This window comes from Piliocolobus tephrosceles, chromosome 9 (assembly GCF_002776525.5).
Source record: "Piliocolobus tephrosceles isolate RC106 chromosome 9, ASM277652v3, whole genome shotgun sequence".
Lineage (NCBI taxonomy): Eukaryota > Metazoa > Chordata > Mammalia > Primates > Cercopithecidae > Piliocolobus > Piliocolobus tephrosceles.
In genome coordinates, this window is record NC_045442.1 from 45,720,140 (window position 1) to 45,745,768 (window position 25,629).

The window sequence follows — 25,629 nt, forward strand, 5'->3', positions numbered from 1 at the left end:
ACTATCCTGGTGAGCTCGGTGGTGACATTGTAAAAATGTGACATTTTTTGCATTGTATAATGAAATATGTCTGCTGGGGGTGGTAGCTCACGCCTATAATCCCAGCACTTTGGGAGGCCAAGGTGGGTGGATCACCTGAGGTCAGGAGTTTGAGACCCGCCTGACCAACATGGTGAAACCTCGTCTCTACTAAAAACTACAAAAATTAGCTGGGCATGGTGGCACGTGCCTGTAATCCCAGCTACTTGGGAGGCTGAGGCAGGAGAATCGCTTGAACCGGGGAGGCAGAGGTTGCAGTGAGCCGAGATCACGCCACTGCTCCAGCCTGGCCACAGAGCGAGACTCAGTCTCAAAAAAAAAAAAAAAAAAAAAAAAAAAAATTCAAATAAAAAGTAAAAACAAAACACCACCTTATCACTAACATTTTTGTTTTAGAATACATGGTTATTTTCACTACAATGTTATTTATATTATCATGTGATTAGCTTGTTTTTGTTTTTTTAATTATCTGATGACATCTCAGTTTTCATTTCTTACATGGTAAATATCAATAACAAAAGCTCTTTGAGATTCTCAGTAAGTTTTAAGAGTGTAAAGGAACCCTGAGACCAAAAGCTTCAGAACCCTGCTTACACCAGTGTTGTGTCCATTTCGGTTTGAAAATGAAAGACCTTCTTATTTTTATACAAGTAACATATATAACACAGTAGTAAATGGCCCAGGCTTGGCAATCAAATTGACCTAGATTTAAATCCTGACTTTGTCATTTACTAGGTCTAGTTCTTGTTGACTATATTAAACAAGTTATTGAACCTTTCTGTACCATAGCTCCTTGTGTATCAGATGGATATAATTGTACTTCCTATGTTATGAGAATTAAATGGCAATACTTGTTAAACTATTAAACCCAGAATTATCACCATTACAAAAATTTATACTACCTTTTAAGAGTAATATGGTTCTAATATAACCAGGGAGGCTTTCTAACGTCTTGAAATTCTCTTTCTTAATCAGGAAGTCATTTCTCCAAACATAATACCAGCTCAGTTTTTCTCCAAACTCACCTTAATGTTTTCTCATACCAGATTCCTAGGCACTAGCAGCATTAAACATCACATTTTTTTCTGTTCTAATACAGAAAAGCATGCATTGTGCCTACATGATAGGTCAATTTTTGTATGACATCTCTGTAATAATATCACATTTGGAAAAAGTGCTGTTGCAAATGCTGAATTGAAAGAGTTAGGCTGAATCAAAGTGTTAATATGAGCAGGTGAGCAAAACAATTACCAAGTACTGTCTCCAAGGATGAGTTTGTCAGTAATCTAGTTATGACTTTGCTAAGTTTTAAATTGCTTTTTACTGCAGGTATACACTTAATGGACCCAACCAGAAAACTTTGTCAATGCATATATCACCTTGGCCTGTTTTGACTTATTAAGCCTGTGTAACACTGTAACAGCAAATTCTCATAATCACCATGTTTGGACCTGTGATAATGCTAATTCTTTTACTTAATGTAATTGACAAACAACAGGAACTTCTTCAAATGTATCTGTGGAAGCCACATAAATACACTTGGATTAGTACTTTATTAAGGCTCCCTGAGGCTTATTACAATCAGATATATTTCGCTTTTCAAAGCTTCATCCACCTTTAAGACTCTAAAGCCATGATTAGAATTGGATATTTATAAAGTTATCTTCAAGTTTGCTGACTCTTCTGTCATTGCCATTCTTCTATTGCTCATCCAGTGTTATTTTAGATATTGTACCTTTTAGTTGTAAAATTTCCATGTGGTTCTTTTTATCATTTCTGTGTCCGTGCTGAGAACTTCTGCCTTTCCATTCATTCCAAGTGTGTTTATCTTATGAAACATAATTACAATAGCTGTTTTTACATCTGGTAATTCCAACATCTGGGTTATTTTGTGGTTACCATCTCTTGATTGACTTTCTCCCTGATAATTTGTTACATTTTTCCAGTTCTTCCTAGTTAAGAAATGTTGAATACTGTGTTGCATAGACTCTGGGTCCTGTTGAAATATTCTGAAAATGTTTGATTGATGATTGATTAATCAATTGATTCAGGCAATCCACTCGATTAGGCTCAGGCTGCAAGTGATGTCTCATCGTTTATGAGTGATAATTCCAATCTGTTTCATTTTCAAAACCTTTGCTATGCTTCTTTGGTCTGTCCTGTGCATGGAAGCTCAGGAGTGAGCCCAGGACTCGTAGAAGTTCAAACTCAGAATTAGAGGATTCCCTTTTCCAGCTCTCTCCTTTTCAGGATTTCCCCAACCCTCCCCCGACCCTCATACTCCATGCCCACTGGCCCACAGGAGACTCTTTTTCTGGTTCTTCTGGCCAAAAAGCTTGATTTCTGTCAATGTGAGCTGCTCAAGTCACCATGGCTGTGCAGCTCCACAAGTGGGGCCCACCCTTGGGGCGAAGCTGTTAAGACAACAGAGGAAAAGAAACATCCCTAATATAGGTTGCTTTTCCAAGTTGTGACTCTCTTTCATAATCTGCCTTCTTCCAAATATTTAAAGACTATTCTGGTCAGCTCTAAAAATGTGTTGTGATATTTTTTTAAATGTGATTTTTTTTTTCTGCATTGCATAATGATATGTGTCAACATTGGAAAATCTACAAAACTCAAGTGAACCCGTGTTTTCCAAATGACTCATCGATGATGTCACAAAATCAGGCAGGGGTAAAAGATCTCTTGAAAAAATAAGATAAACCAATGAGCTTGAATAAAACAGGGTAGAAAAAGTTTATTGATGGTTGTCATCAGTGGGAGACAGACTTTAGCGGTTTTATTCCACCTTGGCTGAAACCAGAAGTTCTCCTGCCTGCTTCTCCAAAGTTTATCTTACATCAGTCTCCCATCACTTACTCTCCTCTAGCCTTTCTCTTCTTATGCTTTCCTAAGTGACCAAGTTTGTTCCTACATTAAGCCATAATAATACTTGCTCCTCTCTCTGAATAAAATGCTTCCCCACTCTAAAATGTAAAATCGATGGCCTTTTCTCACTTCTCCACTATTATATTCAAACTTGACATAGCAGGCATGCAACAAATACTTGTTAGGTGGCCGGTTGGCCTATTTAACTGAGAATGAATCATTTTAAACAGTCTGGGCACTCTAGTTCAAGCAAAAATAAAGCACAAGTTTATTTAATGGATTTTATACCAAACTAGCAAATCAAAGAACTCTAATTCTAGGTTTTGATATAAAAATATATACCAACATCTTACCATCTTACCTGTCAAGAATGTTGCAAGATACATAATTTTCTCATTTGTAGCTTGAACAATTGTTAAATATTTATCTTCTTTGCTGTTCATTTTGTAGGGTTTATGCCTTGTGTTAGCTTGTTTTTATGTCAGTAAACAAAAAAAAATTTGTCATGACTCCATTACCTGTGAGTTGTTTTAGACTTGTTTTTAAGAGACGAGGTCTCACCCTGTCGCCCAGGCTGGAGTACAATGGCACAGATCATGGTTTACTGTAGCCTCAACCTCCCAAGCTCAAACAATCCTCCCAGCTTGGTCCCCCAAGCAGCTGGAACTATATCCGTGCACCACCATGTCTGGATAATTTTTTAATTTTTTGGTAGAGACAGGGTCTATGTTGCTCAGGCTAGTCTTGAACTCCTGGGCTCAAGCAATCCTCCTGTCTCAGCCTCCCAAAGTGCTGTGATTACAGGTGTGAGACACCAAACCTGGCCAGACTTGTTTGCTTTGTAAACTTGATTGTTTAAGTAGTATGCATAATATGGTAGAAATAAGACTGCCGTGGGTCCAAATCCAGTTCTCTATTTACTTGTTGTGAGAGACACCTGGATGATTTAAGTTCCCTTTCAGTCTTTGTGCATAAAATGAGATAAAATCACCTACATTGAAGAATGTGTCAAGCCTGTGAACTGACTACTGTAGCATGGCACATACTGTGGGGTCAGAACAATGCTATTCTCTTCCCATTCCCTGTAGCAGCCCCCAGTAGTCAGAATTAATTTGGGCTCTTTTCATGCTTTTCCTTCCGCTTTCTGTTCTCTCCTTACTTCAGCTTCCTTTCTTGCTGTGCTCCTTCACTTTGGTCTTTAGGTAGGTGAGCTGACTTACCACAGAATTCCTATGAATTGTAAATGTCTTCAAGTTTTCTGAGGTAGAATTGTGTCTAATTTTCTAGAGAAAGATTTGAGTTGCTTAAAGCTTTCAAGTGCCTCCTAGCCAAGTAAATCATGTTCAAAGTGATATTTTTGTTTTAACCCTACTGGATTTTTACAGAAACAATGGCTCAGTCTTCTCCAAGGACAGTTAAACACATTAAATAGTTCTGCTGAGTCTAACAGAAGGGAAAATTTACCTTATGCTTACTCTTTTACCAAACACTAAAAGGTATTTTCCCTTTCAAGCATTTATTTAATATACAGTACTAATAATCCTACAAGACCCATGTATTATTCATATGAATTATGATGACTATACACAGTAAATGAAGTATTAGCTAATTAATTAAACAACCACTGTACTTCCTTTGTTAAAGATAACCATGTAAAATGTTGGGCTTTCCTGTTAATGATATCTCTGTAGGAATACTGAATAACACTTAAGAAGTTTGGTAATTTTCGTATGAATTTGTGAAATTTACATACGTTTCTCTTCCTTATAGGTAATAAGGACTGGAAAATGAGATCTCATTTCAAAAACATGATTATAATTGAAAAGAGAAGTATAAACATGACTATAATTCACTAATAGTTCTCCCATATATCACAATGTGTTCTAATGTCAGTTAATTGGGCTACTTTAGCTAAGTTTAATTACTGAGAGAATATTAGCTTACTAGAGATTATTTTTACAGGTTATATTTTTGCTAAATTTCACAATATTTACAGGTCACATTTAACTGTTTATATTATTAAATAGGAACACATAACTATTTGCACTCTCAGGTATTTCAGATTAACAAACCCTACAGTAAAAGCATGGCTTATTTCCTTGAAAATTAAGTTTGAAGCCTACTTATCAATGTTTAAAGGAGCAGCTCACAATACTATTGGAATGTACTTTCAAATTCCAATGAAGTTGGGTCAGGAAACATTCTACGTAAATTCTAACTCTTAAGCCAAAATCAAGGGATATATACAATACTTTTTTCTAAATTTACATGACAATTTTTCTCACACTGGGAAACCCATTCAGCTACCTTAAATCCTTTCTAAAGCAAAGTCAAATGTAAAAGAAAAAAAGAGTCCCATTAAATTCAGAATGAAAACAAAATGCAGTTGCTCAGGAAAATGTTTTTAAAGTTGCTTAAATCTATTTTAAAATTAAGCATTAAAGGAGGAAAAGTTAAGAGTCAACATTTTCTTTTAAAGTTTCATGCCTAATTTTACGTGGCTGCCCTAATAGGAAACTGATCACTACCAAAACGTTAATAATGCCTTTATATAGTTGCAAATTTCTACAGTATCAAATATTCAATTATACTATTTGCCTTTGATCACAATGTTAAGCTTCTTAAACTCTGAGGTGAGATGAGAGGAAAATAGAAAATATTTTTTGGGTAAAAATATTTTACTAGATACTGGTGCTTTTCCAGAGATTTTTGCTTATAGGTGAAGAAAGAAAACACAACACTAGGCCATAAATCTCATCCCTTTTGTTTTTCAAGTAACTCAAAATTTGTAACTGTTTCCCATCAATAAATCATAAATGATATTTCCTTTCAGCTTTACAGAAATGCTTAAGGCCATAACTTTAATGTCTTCTGAAAAGTGTTAAGTATTGTCAAAATGCACAGAGTATATAAGAAAAATTTAAATTTAAAAACTCAACTTGGAGAATGAAAAGGAACAGACTGTTTGTATAGTTTGCCAAACCAATTTAGAAAACAAAATGGTTTTAGAACATTGCGACTATTTTGGATGGTATTCCTAAAAATTCTCCCTAGATATGCTAATAATAATCTTGAAAACTCAGAACTAATGTAGAGTTGTATAAATTGAGAATAAAACTGTATAGAGGGTTCTGAGTGCATCTCGCTGGTTGAATGAAGGAAAATCCTAATGCCACTGTTTCAGCAGCCTTCACATCTTATATTCCCAGTGAGTCCTGCTACCCCATTCAACACTGAAATCTCTGCACCCAGCAATCCTGAGCTCCCTGACCTAACTTTCATTTCTACTGTAGCACACATTACCTCACATATTTGACTATTTTCCCTTGGTAGAATGTAAGCTCCATGAAGGCAAGGTCTTGCTGTTCACCCACTTGTATCCCAAGCATCTAGAACAGTGTCTGACACATACCTGGTGCTCAGTAACTACTGAATAACTTGCAATTTAAAGTTTATTGCATCATGTCATTTAAAGATGCCATATTTCATTTTGCTTCATTCTTAACTCCCTCATGTAGCTCAAGAAACCCTTCCCTGATCTTTCCAAAGCACAGTTTTAGTCAGGATATAACTTACACTGTGATAAAAAAAAAATTGTCCCAAAGCATCAGTCTAAATGGTTTCTTATTCATGTTAATATCTAACAAGTTTAGTGTGGCAGAAGGGAGAATTTGAGGGAGTTCTGCTCCAGTATCACTCAAAACCCGGGCTGACAAGAGCTGCACCATCTAGAACATGCAAAATCCTTAATCACAGCAGTAGGGGAAGAGAGAAACTAAATGGTAAATTTTTTTCATTGCCTTTACAGAAAGTGGAGTGTCACACTACTTTCTGTATTACATTAGAATAAACTAGTTACACAGGCCTCATTCAACTGCAAGGGGATGGAAATTTTGGGGAGCATAATGTTTGATAACCATTATTACGTGTGCCTCACTTTCCACAGCATGTATCACAATTTATAATTATTAATGTAAATTCTGTTTCCTCTACTGGCTTGTAAACTCTTCAAGGGCAGGGATAGAGTGTGTCTGTTTTGATCACTAACGTATTCCAAACCCATATATACAGCAGGGACTTGATATTTGTTGGATGAATAAAAAGTTTAAAACCGAATAGTCAAAATAATTAACCTTTTTAATTTTTTAAAGGAAAAATACTCTCCATAGGAAGGCATTTCTGTTTTTTTGTCCATCAGTAACCAAATGGAACTTGATATAAACACTTCCAGTATGCCAACTTTGGTTTAATGCACAACTTTGAAAATAACTCATTAAAGCACACATCAAGATGCTACTAACAAATTCATTAATACCCAAGATTCATTACTGTATGTCAAAGGTCATCCAGGATTAACATTTTCATTACAATGAACTGTGAAATTCCAATGAAAAATGTTTGCCTGAATTATTTAATCTCTCAAATTGGAAATCTAGCACTCTTGAAAATCAAATTCACACACACACACACACACACACACACACACACACACACACACACACTTACAAACTGCACATTAGGACATGAGGGCAATTTAATGGAAAAAGAAAATAGAAACTGAAAGAGAATTTGTAAAATGTAGGATATCATTTGGACAACTGGATAGAGTAGGTAGAAAATCCTAAAGCTGTACATAAAAAAATAGCCAATAAATGATAGGCTACAGAAAACCACACTTAAACATTTGATGAATTTCACTGCAGTAAACAGACTTGGCAAACTGAAACAGTAGAACCATGACTACAAGCCTTGCTCCATTCCACACAAATAAAATCTCTAACCATTATAAGGACAGATGAAAATCCACATGCAACAGAGGAAATATAAATTATTTTTAATTTTAAAAAATAAAAAATATAAATTCTTGTTAAACACTTGATTTAAAAATATGCAGTTTTATTTTTAAATGTAGTTATGCTCAAAGATGGCAGTTTACTTATATGTAAAAATGTTTTAAAAATATCAATATATTGGTTTATAAGTTATATACTGCCCTCAAATAAATATTTTTCACCAAAATTCTCAAATAACTGTCAAAAAGAGTTGCATGTTTTTATAAGCCCACTATAATTACTAAACACGGCACTTTTCAGAGCTAAAGGTGAACCATTAATGAAACATTTTTTGATGTGATAAAAGTCACATGAGCATTTAAATTTAAAGATAACTGATAAGCCAACAGTAGCCTCTTTTTTTGGCAGATGTTAAATTAATTTGCTGTAAATTGAGCAACTGTTTGGGAACTATAAAAACTGAAAAGTTCAAACTATAAGGAAGTAGAAAGGTGATAGTTTACTAATACAGTGTTTCACATATTCTATTTAACACATAATACCAAATGCAAATGTTTAAGATGATTTTTGAAGAGAAACATCTACAATGTTAAGCTTGTCTATGCTAAACAAATGTAACTTTAATTTACATGTATCATCCTAATGTCAACAATATTTAGACACTCATGATTAACCCACTGAATTCGAAAATATTCTCAGTAACTACATGTAATCTGCATCTGTGGCATTAGAAAGTAATCAAATCACTGTCTGTTTTCTGATGCAATGGAACATCCTACAAATTCATGACAGATATACTAAGCTAAAAGGGTTTGAGATCAGGTACGGTATAAATTTCATTTTTAAAGAACATACATGGATATACAGAAAAAAACATGATTGTATAGTCACTAACATATTAATAATGGCTATGTCTCCAGGTGGTAGGATTATGAGTGACTATTTTATTGTTGTTGTAATGGGGAAGTAGTCTCAAAATATCTAGCTTAAGAACCAGAGTACTACCACCAAAGCAAACTATTTTGTCCTTTCCTGTCTTCACATTACAAACTTTTTAAAGCTACCAACCAATATGAATTTCTCTGACTGGCTACCCATGTTCTGATATACATATTAGAAGGAAGATCTTTTGGAAGACGGAAAAATAGCAAGATTATGGTCATAAAAGAATAATTTGCTCTCAAAAATAAGCAACAATCATTAGGCTTTCTATAGCCACATATAATTAATTCTATAAGAAAGTTGGTTCCAACATTCCATCTTTAAAAGATTTTTTCCATTATCCTGTTTCCTGGTTTTCAGGTACTGTCCTTACAACAGTTTGGACTGAATATTCTTGTTTCCATTCACAAACATTTCTTTCTGCACTAGCAACAGCACTAATCAATAGCTACACTTAAGCCATTTAAAACTAAGCTTTAGATGTGTGTCTAATTATCTGGCAAAAATAAAAGAAACAAAAGAGTTTTATGTTAGCAGCAAATTAACTAGATTTAAGGGTCTTGATTTTTTTCATAAGCCTTTGGAAGCCTGCATATTAAACACTGGTGAGTTTTAAATTCTCAATGGAAATGGTGATGGCATTTACTGAACCAAGCCAGCTCATATTACAACATACTAAGGACATGATACAAAAACAAAACTAGTACATTTCTATTTTTCAAACATCACCAAAATATCTTCTTATAAATTAGAATACTTTTAGACTCCAGTATAGTTTTCAGCCATACGTATACCTAAGATACCTAAAAATAAAATGTGTGTACACATACACTTCATATTTTACATTATTGCACATTTTTCATTTACTTTTTAAAAAATTACATGGAGAAAATGTAAACTTGAAATAAGTCCCACTGTAACATTGTCTACTTTTTTTAAACACTTGTACAAACTACACTTTATTACCTTACTATGCTTTGTTGAAAGGATATGCTTTAGTCTTCAAGCTTTTAAGAATATTAGAAACAACATGATTAAATTCAAGTACAAAAAGTCCTTTAGAATATTCCAAAATATCAATTTTTATATGGCACAAGTCATGATGAGTAGATGAAGCTTTCCATATGCTGATGGCAGAGTACAGAATAATAGAGAAAAGCCACAAAATTGAAACTAAAGTATCAAATCCATTCTGGGGAATTATCTTCAAACATCTGGCCTAATAAAAATATGCACAATTTTCCAAGAATCTTGAACTTTTTCAGGACTAGAATGCTATTTAATGCATTTATACAATTTATGAAGTGATGACTAAAGCCCTAAAAATTAAGTGTTTTTCTTAATTAAACATGAGTAGATAGATACTCTACTCCCAGGTCATATTTTTTTTTTTTTTTTAACAGTAGGCTTTGAAGGACAGCAGGAAAAAAAAACTGAAAGCTTTTTATTCACATTTGGCTGCCCATAAATTAAAACTTCAATGGATTTAAGCAATTTGAATTATAAACTCTCATTTAATAAAACACCCACACAATGACAAGAATGAGACTTTAATCAGTTTTAAGTGGAGTTTATAACACTAAGAGATAAAGGGTTGTTAACAAACACAATAACAAATGGACATCTGATTGGGATGAGGCATTATCCTGTACACATCATATTGGTATTTTTGTGTATCCTCAGTGCATAGCATTTACACACAGAGCCACTGCTGCACAGCACAAGAGTATCTGAAGAGGCTGAATTGAGTAAGGCTGTTTAACAGACTGAAATTTTTTAGTATATATATTCTATATGAAAACAGGTTGAACTTTTGAACTGGCAGGTAGAAGGCAACTCTGCCAAACACTACAGTTAAAGCCCCCACTTTAGTGCACAGTTCCACCCCTTCCATCTGCATGCATGACACATTAACAGTATTTAAAGGTAAACGAGGCACTTTGTGGCAACCACAGCCATCGTTATGAACATATTGCACAAAATTTCTATAACTAAACATTAAACTTGTACCCTAATTTTTTAAAGCTGAAACATTTGATGCTGCCGGTAAACTCCACTTAAGTTTATAACCTGTGCCACAGCAAAGAATGGTGACGCTATTTATTCAACTACCCTTTTAAAAGTATGGCAAACATGTTCAAGAGGAGCTACAAAGGACTTGGGATGGTACAGGGCCCAATTGTAAGCTTTCTTAAAAGTGATGCCTTCAAGTAACTTCAGACATGTAAGCTGCTGCACATCCAAAAAGTCTAAGAAAACATTCCAGAAACTCAGAGATTACCTACAGAATGCATTTCAGGCTAATTATGAATACTGCCATAAATAAAGTTTTAATTAGGACTCGAAAACCTTTCAGTCATAGCAATTCTTGTCAAATTCTATGGGGATGGTAACTGAAATAAAGTAAGGAGAGTATGTATAATATATATTTATATATATAATATATATAATGCCATTTTTCCATTTCCAATGACTACACCATAAAATGTAAGCAAGGCTTCTCAAAAACATTGAAACATTCAAAATCAAAACCCTCATTCAGACCTTCACATTCCAAAGGAAAAATAATAACAGTGCAAAAGCCTATTATAATGTCATTATTTACGACCTGGCCCTCCATGTTACATATTGGAACAATAAATGTTTTAATATGCGGTGCCCAAAATTGTAACAAGAATAATATTTATAACTATCTTCAAAACATGAAGTTGATTTTCATTTTAGGTAACAATTTTCAGCTTTTATGAAAGACAAGGTGGCATATAAATTTCAATGGTGAGGTGTTAGGAATACTTGTCTCTAACTTTACCAATTTAACTTAGGAGCAATCAATCAATACTCATCAATGTTTAAATATAAATGTGTAAATCTTAAGAGCTTTGTTAAAAATTTAAAAATTGTTGAATGAAACTGACAAGGTATGGAAAACATGTCAACATTATTTACTAAGAATATTTTAGATGAAGTTCTGCCTAATCTATTTGCCATCAAACTCTATAAATGCTGCTCTAGTAGGTCCTATTCAATCTGTATTTGTAAATTAACTAGGTCAGACCACAGCTAGTGAACAATTTCAGCACCAATAAGTTATTGAAAATGGAATTTTATATCATTAAGAAATATCATGGCTGGATATTCAAACGTCAAGGTGAAGGTATAATTTGAAGACACCAAATTTCTGGGAAAAAAATCCTTTTTAATAGTATCTTCACATTAGCTTTACAATAGTAGTTGTACTCCACTTAAAATCGTATGCAGTCTGGGCATATCAAATATATGACAAAATTTTTTAAGAAGTGAAATTGAAGCCGTAGTCCCAACTCGGGGTAGCACTATGAAGAAATGATTCAACACTGCACATTAAAAAAAAAAAAACAAAACCCTATTCTTTCAATAGCAAATCAATAAAGCACATGTAGGACAATTTCTACTGAAAAATCAAATGTCCTTTTTTTCTTTTGTGCAGCGTTGAAAGTTTACTGCAACTCTAATTTCCTTTTTAACACAAATGTCCTTTTTTATATAAACATTATATGTATTCAGTATTCAAGTAAAATTCCCTAACAGTTAATGATATTTAAAAAATGTGCAAAACTGCAAAACTCATTGTAATAGAATGTGTAAGGTCAAAATGGTGGAACAGCTGACAGCTATTAAGTGCATCATAAATCTTCAAAGAAAAAACGCTTACTGTAGAATCTCAAATTGAAAATTTCTGTGCAGCATTACAAAATATTTTATATTTAATGAGAAAAAAGAAGCTTGCAGGCAGCACATGAAGCATCCACAGCAGGTATATGATTGAAAACTAATAAAATAAGTGTAAGTTGTTGACTGATGTAGGTACTAATAGCATCTGACTTTTAGCACTGGCCTTGATTACACAGGAGATGGAGAAGTCGTTACAATTGAGAAAACATATTTAATAAATCATTGTCAATTTTTATAATGTTTCAAGCCCATTCTTTGTTGATAGCCTCCACATTTATATGGTTAAGTCATTGTTGCTGTGTTTCTTATCTATGACATTATCTTTATATCCCTTCATTTGTGGATCTTAAGATGTTGCAGAAGGTTCATTCCTGTACCCCAATACAGATTCACTTCCTTTAGCTGCCTTTTCTAGCACCAATATGCTTTTAAAAAAAATGCGCAAACAACAAGCAGTGACAGCGGCCAATTCCTCGAATGTCCAGATTAATAACTGTAGCATGCTAAAGAAAGGTGTGTGTAAATAGCTGGAGATGGTATATTGTCCAGAGTCCAGCATAAAATATATTTCCTTTCTGAGCATTCCCTCCATTCCCCTAACCCAAATACATGCATTAGAATGTAGCAAAACCCTTCAGAAACTTCTCTTAGCCAACTGCAAACTTATCTGTTGCCACAAGTGCAAAGGGGTAGGATGTGAACCAGTATTTAGCCACTTCAGTTGGTGACAGAACACAAAAGGAAAAAATTCCTACGTATACACATCAGTCTGTCTCCACTTTTTATAAAACTGGAATAAAATTGGAAAGTGCCATCTTTATTAATCCTAATTGAATTTTAAATGTCCTTTTGACACAAAAAGGTATATACATGACACAGCTACACAACCTTTTTTCAACTGGACAACAAGTGTCAAAACCCTGTGGATGTATAGGGTAAAACAAGATTGGTCAGGAAAAGAGAATTGTTCCTATAACTGGTAATCTGACACAATGTCCTATTGCCATTAAAAAAAAAAAAGGTCCATTTTCAGTTTATTCAAGTTTGTTTTCATGGTATTTTATCCCTCTTGATAAAAAAAAATTCAGACTTTTGTAATTTGTGTATGCTGATCTTCATCAAAAGGTTCATTCTCTGGATCAGAGTCAGTGGTATCAGAATATCTATAATGATCAGGTTCATTGTCACTAACATCTGGTGTTACAGAAGTTGAACTGCTAGCCTCTGGATTTGACGGCTCCTCTACTGTTTTTGTGAAGTACAGCTTCACCTAGAGAAAGAAAATTTAAAATGAAAACCCACAAATATGACTCATCTTAAACTATTTAGTGAAATATATTTTAACAGATTTTTTTATTCCATTTTGCAGATGAACAGCACTGTAACAAACATGATCTTGAAAAAGTCTTTTAAATGACCCTCTTCTTATTGAGATGTTCAACATTTTCTTTCTTGCTAGGTACTGAACAGATAAACTATCAGGATGTTAATACAATTTATTTATTTTTATTTCTGGAGACAGTCTTGCTCTGTTGCCAGGCTGGAGTGCAGTGGCATGATCTCGGCTCACTGCAACCTCTGCCTCCCAGGTTCAAGCAATTCTCATGCCTTAGCATCCCGAACAGCTAGGGCTACAGGTGCACACCACCACACCCAGCTAATTTTTTGTATTGTAGTAGAAATGGGGTTTCATCATGTTGTCCAGGCTGATCTCAAACTCCTGAGCTCAGGCAATCTACCTACCTCAGCCTCCCAAAGTGCTGGGATTACAGGTGTGAGCCACCACACCCAACCTCAATTTTATTTTTTAATATAAGCTGCAAACATTAACTAAATAATTCTATAAAACAAATGCAGATTGAAAGTCATCAATAGTTTACATAATATAGCCTTTGCATTATAAAATTCAATTCACAAATGACTGAGTTCAAAGAGAATGTTTCTCTTACTACCTATGAGAAAAATCAATGTATTTCTTTCTGGTTTTTTTTTTTTTAGAGATAGGGTCTTGCTCTGTCACCCAGACTAGGGTGCAGTGGCATCTTCACAGCTCACTGCAGGCTCAAACTCCCAGGATCAAGTGATTCTCCCACCTCAGCCTCCCAAGTAGCTGGGACTACGGGTGTATGCCACTACACCCAGCTAGCTTTTATATTTTTTGTAGAGACAGGATTTCACCATGTTGCCCAGGCTGGTCTCAAACTCCTTAGTTCAGGTGATCTGCCCACCTTGGCTTCCCAAAGGTTGGGATTTTAGGCATTAGCCACTGTGCCCAGCTTCAATGTAGTTTTTGATATAAACAACACTACACAGACACAAACTACTGATCAACATTGATACTGGGATTTATTAGCCCTAAAAACTTTACCTAAAGGGAGGAAAGAGAGAGATATTAACATAATACAGTGGTCTAAACAGAGAGCCAAGGGCCTTTACATGCCTAGTGAAAATAACTGTCAAAACAACCCTACATGTTAGGTATTTCCATTTCCAAGGGGAGGTAGCTAACTTGTTAGGGAAGAAAGGTTAGGGAACTTGTTAAAGGCTACATATCTATTAATAGTAGGTAGCGGATGTGAGATTTAAATCAGATCTGACTTCAAATCCCTTCTTCATTATATTATATTGACAGCCCCTCCTCTATTATCTAAGAGTCATTATCAATTCTTCTCTTACAACCAACATCCACCGCATCAGTAAACTCAAGTTAATCTGACAGCTTCTTGTTACCCTTCACTGCCGCTATTCTACGCAGTGAGGGACAACAAGAAGCAAACATCATCTCTCACCTTTACTAAACTATTCAAATGCCTCTTTTTTTTTTCTTTTTGAGATGGACTCTCGCTCTGTCGCCCAGGCTGGAGTGCAGTGGTGCGATCTCAGTTCACTGCAAGCTCCGCCTCCCAGGTTCACGCCATTCTCCTGCCTCAGCCTCCCGAGCAGCTGGGACTACAGGTGCCCGCCACCATGCCTGGCTAATTTTTTGTATTTTTAGTAGAGATGGGGTTTCACCGTGTTAGCCAGGATGGTCAAGTGCCTCTTAACTAATCTCCCAGCTTCCATTATTACCCCTTCTCCCTACTTGCCTCACTCGTCTATGTTTTGAAAGCATTAACACAGGGAATATTAAACACACAATTCAGATTACATCCTTCCTATGCTAAACACATACTAGTATCTTTACACTTGGACTGGTTTTCTTGTCCACTCTGTTTTAGTCAAAATGACATATCCACTCTTCAAATATACCAAGCTAATTCTTGTCTAAGGGCTTCTGCATCTCTACTCTTCCCTCTTTTCCCAGATATTTGTATAACTCATTCATGATTTAAGCCTCTGCTTAAATGTTATTTGCTTGGTTGGGCCTTCTCTAATCATCCTAGCTAAAAAACAAAAAACACACAAACCAAGATTACTCTCTATCCTGTCTCTATTTTTTATAGCACTTACCACTGTATGACATTGTATTTGTTCACTAATAACAGAGAGTTTTTATTTGTAGTCACAAATATAAAATGTCTTGCAATACTGAAACAGAAAACAATAAAACTAAAAGGAAAAAGACATTTTAAATAAATGGTTGAGCAAAAGGCAGACTGAGAGAAAAGAAAGGAAACCTGTGGATTCTAAAGAGAATGTCTAGCCCGGAGGACATGATGTCAAGTAAAATAAGTCAGGTACAGAAAGATAAATACTGTATGTTCTCACTCATATATGGGAGCTAAAAAAGTTGAGCTCATAGGAGTGTGGTTATTAGAGGCTGGGAAAGGGAGAGGTAGGGGAGGACAGGCAGATGTTGGTTAAAAGATAAAAAATTATAGACAGGAGGAATAAATTATAGCATTCTATAGAACTGTAACTAGTGAACAATAATTTACGGTATATTTTCAAATAGCTAGAAAACAGAATTTTGAATGTTCCCAACTCAAACAAATGACAAATGTTTGAGGTGATCCATACGCTCATTATCCTGATTTGATCATCACACACTGCATACAGGAAAATATCACTCTGTATCCCATAAATATGTACAATTATTATATGTTAAAATTTTTTAGAAAGGGAAACTTCTAAACACTTAGAAAAATTTAAGAGCTAAAGGCATTTAACGTTAGATCTATTTTCATTTAAAACGTGTAGGGGCCCCTTTACTTTTTTTTAAGTATTACTATTACAACCAATATACAAACATATATATATATATATTTCTTTCTTTTTTTTTTTTTAAGACAGAGTCTTGCTGTGTCGCTGAAGTGCACGTGCACTGGTGTGATCTCGGCTCACTGCAACCTCCACCTCCCAGGCTCAGGCAATTCTTGTGCCTCAGCCTCCCAAGTAGTTGGGATTACAGGTGTGTGACACCACGCCTAGCTAATTTTTGTATTTTTAGTGCAGACGGGGTTTCGCCATATTGGCCTGGCTGGTCTTAAACTCCTGGCCTCAAGTGCTCTGCCTGCCTCAGCCTCCCAAAGTGCTGGGATTACAGGTGAAGTATTACTAGCAATATTCTTAAAACTCAGAAACTACAGTTAGATTTGTTACATGTTATAAAAATTGAATGACAAATTAAGACAGAGTAAAAAAGAGAAAGAAAAGAGTGTGGTGAATGAACAGGGGAAAATCAGGTAGAACAAGAAATAGGAAAGGGGAAGGAAAAAATGGCAAACCATTTGGGAATGTTTACAAATCAGATTTTTTTAATCTGAAGAATTCTTGTCTATAAGTAGATATATATACCTATGTATAAACACATATAGACAAAAATGAAACAAACCAAATAATTGTAAGACACAATATAAGGAAATAGGATTTTAAAAAAAAAGAATAACGGGAGGACAATCAGAGACCTTCAGAGAATATGAGATTGAAGCTAAGGCTGGAAATATGAAGATAGCTATGTGAAGGTTGGGGGAAAAGGCTGAGATGACAAGGTACCGGGAGAAGGAAAAGAACTGGAAAGACTAGAGGCAGAAGCTTAGCATTTTGAAGAACTGAAGAGAGACCAGTATGACTGAATCTCAAGAAGCAAAGAGAGAAGGTAATTAGTGCTGATGTAGGAGGTAGGCCTGTGCTAAATTATGCTGGTCCTTGTAGGTCATGGTAAAAAAAAAAAAAAAAAAAAACACACACACAAGGTCTTTATAAAATGTAAACAGAAGTGACACAATCAAGTCTATTTTTAAGATCACTCTGAGGTGTTGAGAATAAATTGGAAGGGAGACAGGAGTGGAAGCAGTAAAAACATTCCATATCAATCATTCCCAAATGACTGAGTTCCCATCCATTTCTTTCCTCTCCCATTCCTACTTCATATCACAGTCATTTAGCCCCCCTCCCGTACCTTTTCACCAGATTTTACCAAACGACAACAAAGAATTGGGAAAAGGAAAATTGCAGCTTTTTTGACTCTGTGTACATTGGGTATTTTATTAGAAACTTTAATGTTACTGCTATGTAAACATGGCTTCTAAATAATACATAATTAAAAAACTTGTCAAGCAAGTTCTTCATCAGCTGTACTCCTAGAATTAAACACACATCACACACATACAAGTCACCAACCCCCACAAAATGTTTAATTTAACTGACCTTAAAATTTGGAGAAAAGTATCGGTTGGCTTTGTCTTTATTTGCTTTGTCAAGATCATTTTTTGTTAAAGTAAGTACTAGATATTCCTTGTCATTATCTGCACGCTCTATACTGCAAATGCTATCAATTTCTTGATCACATAGACTTCCATTTTCTACTTTTTCTGAGGTTTCCTCTGGTCCTGGTATGAAGAATGTATTTACCCAAAAGTGAAACATTTTGTCCTAAAAAAAAAAAAAAAGAAAAAGAAATGAAATGACATATTTTAATTAATGTTTTATTTTTTTAAAAAAGAAAATATGTCACCTATGTTAAACATTTGCCAAAATGTTAACAAAATAAACTATCATTTGATATTCGGAATAAAGGTAAACACAAAGACTATTATAAGACAATCTTGAGTTATCTGTTGCATTTTCATTCACATGATTTTTCGGCACTCAAATTTTAAACCAAAAATACAATCTCACAAGATCTAAGATAAATTACTTTTGTCTTAAATTTTTAAGTAAAAAAACCTCTTTTCTAGTCTAATACTAGCTTTAAATATGTTTTTAGTTTATGTGTACGTACATATAAAAACAAAATTCAGATATGGATTTAATTTCTTCTACTTTTCAAATGAGCTACCTATTCTAAGATTTACTTTAACAAAAGTTCTCGGAAGGTGAGAGCAACTTCCCTGATGACACACCACAAATACATGTTTACTTCTACAGCAATACAAACATGAGAAGCTCCAGTTTCTTACATGACAATATAATGCTTGAATACTTTCAGAATAAATATGAGGGGATAGGGAAGAGTACTACTGATTTCTTTTGATGTTATAAAACGCTTGTTCTTAAAAAAATCACTTCTAATAAGATAATACCTTCTCAATAAAAAACCACAACAGAAGTTCATCACTTTAAACCTCTATTGACCAACACAGAAATCTGGCCTGTATAAATAATTTGGCAATTAATGATGTACAGCCTTGTGTCATCTTATTGGTACCTTAAAATGCCATTTAAATCTTTTATTCTAATTTATCTTAAAAGTTTTTTTCCCCTAGAAAATAAGATCTTTAAGGATATTATGTCTTAAATTTTATTGCATCTTTTAACAGTACCTGACAAAGTAACCTTGTTTACAAGTCTTTAAATTTTTTTTTGCTTATTTCAATTATTTCAGCCAGTAATTGTATTTTACTTAGAATTAGAAGAAAATAAGCTAATAATATTTAAATAACAAAAAAGTGAATTCCATATATATATATATATATATATATATGTATATATATGGATTATACTAAAACTTTTTGTCTGTTTTAATCACAGCATATTCTTAAATAAGGCAGGGAAAATCAATAAAATGGAAATTTGTGTAGTCAAGGATGAACAAGTAAATCATAAGTATTTAACCTTCAGTTTTGCAGGTGTTAAAGTACAGATGAAGGGAAATAAGAATTAGTAAATTCTTAAAGGTATGCAGAGATGATGATGTAGGTGCCTATTTTGGAAAGCAAAATAAAAATTACCAGTTATCTTAATTTTAAAATAGTTGTTAATACTTCCTGGATTATCAAAAAATAATTTTTCAAAGCTATTGAGATATATTTAACTTTTATTTGTACAGATGATAGGAAATGGGTTTCTGGTTTAAAAAAAGATGTTCAGTATATTTTGATTTTTTTTTTTCCAGCTACTTGGATTCTGGATAAAGGAAATTATATTTCTTCTGCTATGTCAAAGCAGCATTTAAAATTGTGCAGTAAATGAAACTTCCTCTTATTTTATTTCAAAAGAAAAGCTAAAAATCAGAAAAACTAAATATATCCTATTATTGAGAATGTTTAAAGATTAGCAATATGCTATCTAGTATGTTTAACAAGGCAGCAACAATACAGCAACAATACAAATTTAGTGCTTTTCTTCATTACTATCTAAAAATGTTGCACCTTAGTCTCACTTTAAATATACACATTTAATATTTTAAATGAAGACAGTTGGTTTTTGTTTTTTTTTTCCCTTTTTTTTGAGACAGAGTTTCACTCTTGTTGCCCAGGCTGGAGTGCAACCATGCATTCTTGGCTCATGCAACCTCCACCTCTTGGGTTCAAGCTATTCTCCTGCCTCAATCCTCCTGAGTAGCTGGGATAACAGGCACCTGCCACCATACCCGGCTGAGTTTTTTGTATTTTTAGTAGAGACAGGGTTTTACCATGTTGACCAGGCTGGTCTCGAACTCCTGACCTCAGGTGATCTGCCTGCCTCAGCCTCCCAAAGTGCTGGAATTACAGGCGTGAGCCACCGCGCTGGGCCAGTAGTTGGTTTTAAACTAAGTCATTGCCTTCTCTAAATACAGGTCAATCAAATTCAAACTTGATTAACTTTCTTAACCTGCACATTTAAATACCATGCTTTCATTCTTTATTACTTCCTCTTCATCCTGATTTCTCTCCTAGTTAAAAAACTAGTCAGTAAATTCACAGAAGCTAAATAGAAAATAATCAAGTCTTAAGAAATATAAGGCCAGGCATGATGGCTCACTCCTATAATTCCAACACTTTGGGATGCCGAAGCATGAGGACTGCTTGTGCCCAGGAGTTTGAGACTAGCCTGGGCAACACAATGAGACCCTTTCCCTACAAAAATAAAAATAAAAAAAATTAGCTGGGTGTCGTGGCACATGCTTGTAGTCTTAGCTACTCAGCCTGGGCAATAGAACGAGACCCTGTCTCTAACAAAAAGGAAAAAAAAAGGGGGGGGGAAGAAAAAGACAACATAAGCCAAAATGGAGTAAAAGTGGTTTGTGTCACTATGTAAGAACACAGAACAGATCTCATTTCTACTATAGACCAAAATTTTTAAAATCTTGGTCCCATGCTAATTTCTTCCCAGTTAACCATCCTTGTTAAGGAAAATTCCTCTCATGTTCCAATGCCGTAAGGCCTCTTCCTTCAAATAGGATTCTTTACCCTTATAGTGTCTCACCAATGCCAGAGTAAGCAAAACACCTGCATATCTAATAGAAAATAAATTATAGTTCCTTACATGTCATAAAATAAAATATAGCTTTTAATCTGTCTGTATTTTGGATATTTCTCCCAATAAAAGTAAAGTACCAACCTTTTTTAGCATCTTGTTCTGTTTGTGGAAGAATTCTACTTTGATATCACCACACACAGGTAACGGCTGAGGGAACTCAAAGTACATGAACTTGTCTTCCCGTCGTGTGGGGCCTGAATTGGAGGAATATATCTTCACCTTTAGCTGGCAGACCACAAACTGAGGATCTGCACGGTTAAATACATACTAGTATCATTTCACAGGAAATGCCTTTAACTGTCAAACTGTCAAAAGTGATTTTAATGATTAATATCAGCAATATTCACAAAATATGGATTCTGCATCTGCAATCTTGATCTAAAGCAAATCAATGGAAATAAATGAAATAGAAATAGAAAAAATGTAAGATTTTCTCCAGTTTGAACCTTCAAAATAAGGTCCTATTACTTGTATAAAAGTCAATTTCTGTTTCATGAATAGTAAGTCCCAAGATTAGACTTTTAGCGGCAGAATAACTTCAAAACTTTAACATTAAAATCATACTAAAAATCCTAATATAAAAACTTTAAGCATTAAAAACGATGAAATAATTATCTGGTACATTTGTGAACAACATCAAAATAACTTTTAAGACAGGTATCAACAGGCAGTGGTCAGGAAAAAATTTAAAACATAAGACAGATATTTGCTATAGTATTCTGAAGTCTCTAGCATGTGGCAAAGATCCCAAAACATAAATTAGTACATGTTCACAAGAGAAAGAGGATAAAACCTATAACAATGTTATAATAAATTTCAAAAACACGTCTAAATATTTATAAAAAAAATTAACCATCATTCATTTTACCTATAGATCACATTTTAAAGATATATAATGCCACCATCATAAGAAACAGGAAACAAGAGATTTGAAATTTCTGTAAAGAAATGCAACAGAGTTCAAGTAAAAACTGCAGCACAACCTCCCTTTCCTCCAAAACATCTCATTTTCATTAACAAGTATTCTGGCTTTGGCTCATGTCTGTTTTAAATAACTGGTAAAAAATAAAGTAACTGGTAAAATATAACTTCTCAAAATTTATCATGCTTTTACACTAGCAATTCAACCAAATGGTGGGAAAGTGTGTTAAGGGAAAGATTATATGTTTTATTTTTTAAATCTACTCATAAATTCATTTATAGCTAATGACCTTAATGACAGAAATTAAAGACTGATGAATGTTATGATCCCAGGACATCAAAAACTTAAAGTTACCTAAATAATTTGACAAAGTATAATTCATTTGTCATACGCTGAGGAATTAGAAAACAAAAGTCCATTACAAAGAAATTTATTAACCTTAGGAGGTTATGAAGTGCCATTTGAAGAAAACATGCCAAGATTACAGAGAAAGAGAAACACAAGCTTACATAAAGTTATGAGAAATATTATATTTAAATATATTTTATATTTATATTATGTATATATATAACAAACACAAAATTCTCAGCACCAAAAGGTGTCATTATTCTAAAAGATAAACAAAAGTCTTACATTTTTATCAATGTGACTGAGAACAAGGCAAAAGCTAAACCAAGTTATATGAAATTTCCAGTTTAGTAAACACCTACTACTATTTCTATGTAATATTTAAAGCACTATCAGCAATCGCATAATTAATATGTTTGACAAAAGCATGCAGGTTATTCTAACATGGTCTTCTAAGATACATTATTTGAAAAAGCTACCACAAACAGGAGAAATATTACACCAACAATCCATCAATAAATTTCACTTCCTTGACTCAAAGTTCAAAGTGCAATGGGCCATTTCATAAGACTTTATGTGATACTGAAATTTCACTGGGAAATCTAACTTGAAGAAGCAAATAAACAAAGTAGGATTCCAAAGCTGTGATAAAATTAATCAGAATAAAATTGCAAAACTGCCTTGTAATCTTTTTAAACTCCATTAATTCAGAATCTGATAACCCTGATTTTAGGACTTTAAAAAGCAAATTAATAGTATTTCCAGGTTTCAATTAAACTACATCTAAAATGTACATCTTCAAATATTTTAGTATTATATAAAAATTTATAAGTAGTAAAGATTTCCTCAATCACTAAAGAAAATAATCTTCTCTACAATATGAATATCATGTTTCAGATAAATAAGACCTAACCAAGCAGAAGTCCAATATTAGTATGGTTCTGTGGACTTCTACAATATATATCCTCGTATATGACTGAATATGTTCCAAAAAATAAACAACGAGATCCAGACCTAGTGATATAGTCTGGATATCTTTCCCTCCCAAATCTCAGGTTGAATTGTAACCCCAATGCTAGAGGTGGGGCCTGGTGGAAGGTGCTTGAATCATGGGGGCAGATCCCACATGAATGGCTTGGGCCATCCTCTTGGTGATAAGTGAGCTGGCATTTAAAAGTGGGTGGCACCTTCTCCCCACCACTCCTTCTCTTTCTTGCTCCCATTCTCACCATGCTCCCCTTTTGCCTTCAGCCATGATTGGAGGCTTCTTGAGGCCTCCCCAGAAGCAGATGCTGCTATGCTTTCTGTACAGCGTGCAGAACCATGAGCCAATTAAAGAAGAATTTATAAAGAAAACAGGTTAAACCTGTTTAATACTCAGTCTCAAGTATTTCTTTATAGCAACGCAAAAACAACCTAATACACCTAGAAAATGAAAATCAGAATGCAGAGAATGGGAGATAGTGGAGACTTGAAAGGGAGAGGAGATAATGATGAGAAATTACTTAATGGGTACAATGTATATTATTCAGATGATGGACACCCTAAAAGCCCTGACTTGACCACTACACAATCTATACATGTAACAAATTACACTTGTGTCCCTAAATTTATACAAGTAAAACAATTTTTTAAAGTCAGAATTAAATTTCCTTGGATATATACATATTGTTATAGTCTTGAATGAAAACCACACTGATCATCTTTCAGTAACATTTTTAACCCTGTTAAATGTCTAGAGTATAGTAACTTTTTCTATCACTTAGAAATATTAAGATAAAAATCAAGTAAGAAAAAGCTGCCAATCCCTACAGAAGATGCTGTATTTTTCAGCACCACCTCTGTTTTCTTCATTGATTCCTCTTCTTCCTAAACCCAAATTGCCATTCTTATCTCAATCCTCACCCTCTCCTTTTCTTCCTTTCCTCCAAGTCTTGCCATCCCCAAACTCCAGACCATATTTATATGAAAGGCTTAACTACTCTCCCTTTCCTGATGTTGCCCAAAATATCGATATATCTCCTACCTAGATTCGAACCCATACTCCCAAGTACCCACTGAATATTGTCATGTGAGAAGCTCGCTTTTACGAGATTTAAAACACGTTTAAAACCAAAATATCAACATCAATGTCTTCAAGTCTCAGATTCACTTTTCTTTCTTTCTGTGACTATTTCACCTGACTGGGATCAAAACTTTTAAAAAATCTTTAGCTATAAATGGCAAAAAAAATTAATGAAATCCCATTTGATTGTCTTAACATACCTGCATTAAGGCAAGTTTTATTACTAGTTTCTTTTCCACTATGTTTTACTCTTGCGATTATAACTTTGCATACAACTGTCCTTAAAAACATGGTTTAATCCTCAAGTGTTATCATGACATCTCAGTATTTATCAAATCAAGTCTGTTACCCCCATTCAGGATCCTCTAACAGTCAGTCATACGTTCCATACCTATTATCTGTCACTACATTCTTGTCCAACTTTTTCCTTCTGCTGCACTTCAACTCAAGCTATTTCCCATTGCCTGTAATACTTCTTTCAGTAGTCTTTTTTTTTTTTTTTTTTTTTTGATGTGGAGTCTTACTCTTATTGCCCTGGCTGGAGTGCAATGATGCAATCTCGGCTCACTGTAACTTCCGGCTTCAAACGATTCTCCTGCCTCAGCCTTCCAAGTACCTGGGACTACAGGCACGCATCACCACGCCTGGCTAATTTTTGTATTTTTAGTAGAGTTGGGGTTTCACCATGTTGGCCAGGCTGGTCTTGAACTCCTGACCTCAGGTGACCCGTCCACCTCGGCCTTCCAAAGTGCTGGGATTACAGGTGTGAGTCACTGCGTCTGGCCACTTCTTTCAGTTTTAATGCCAATCTAAACTATATGTTTTTTCCAATGTTCAATAAAGAGCTGGTGAACCTCCTTTAAGAAACTGTTTGACAACCTTCAAAAGCTTTTCTGAATGTAGCATTTGTAATTTATACACAGAACCTCCCATTTATTTTATTTTATTTTTATTTATTTATTTCTAAGACAAAGTCTTGCTCCAAAGCCCAGGATGGAGTGCAGTGGCATGATCTCAGCTCACTGCAACCTTGGCCTCCCAGGTTCAAGCGATTCTCCTGCCTCAGTCTCCCGAGAAGCTGGGACTACAGGTGCGCGCCACCATGCCCAGCTAATTTTTGTGTTTTTAGTAGAGATGGGGTTTCACCTTGTTACCCAGGCTGATCTCAAACTCCTGAGATCGAGTGATCCGCCTGCCTCAGCCTCCCAAAGTGCTGTGGTTACAGGTGTGAGCCTTGTGCCTAGCCCCACAACCTCCCACTTAATTACATATAGCTGGTTTTTTATTAAAGCTTTACTACAGTATTAAATCATAGT

General features: G+C 34.5%; 1 protein-coding gene across 2 annotated transcripts in view; it reads right to left on the reverse strand.

Moving 5' to 3' along the window:
• Positions 1 to 10,179: 10,179 nt before the first annotated feature.
• Positions 10,180 to 25,629, reverse strand: part of PTEN (phosphatase and tensin homolog) — a 104,085-nt gene continuing 88,635 nt past the window's right edge. The window contains exons 7-9 of one of the 2 annotated variants that reach the window (XM_023225219.2): positions 21,060 to 21,226; positions 17,946 to 18,170; positions 10,180 to 13,626 (exon numbers count right to left, since the gene is read on the reverse strand). In XM_023225219.2, coding sequence (XP_023080987.1) covers positions 13,441 to 13,626; positions 17,946 to 18,170; positions 21,060 to 21,226 — 578 coding nt within the window. In that variant the 3' untranslated portion in view covers positions 10,180 to 13,440. The remainder of the gene's footprint in view (positions 13,627 to 17,945; positions 18,171 to 21,059; positions 21,227 to 25,629) is intronic. The other variant, XM_023225217.1, reaches the window with a different exon arrangement.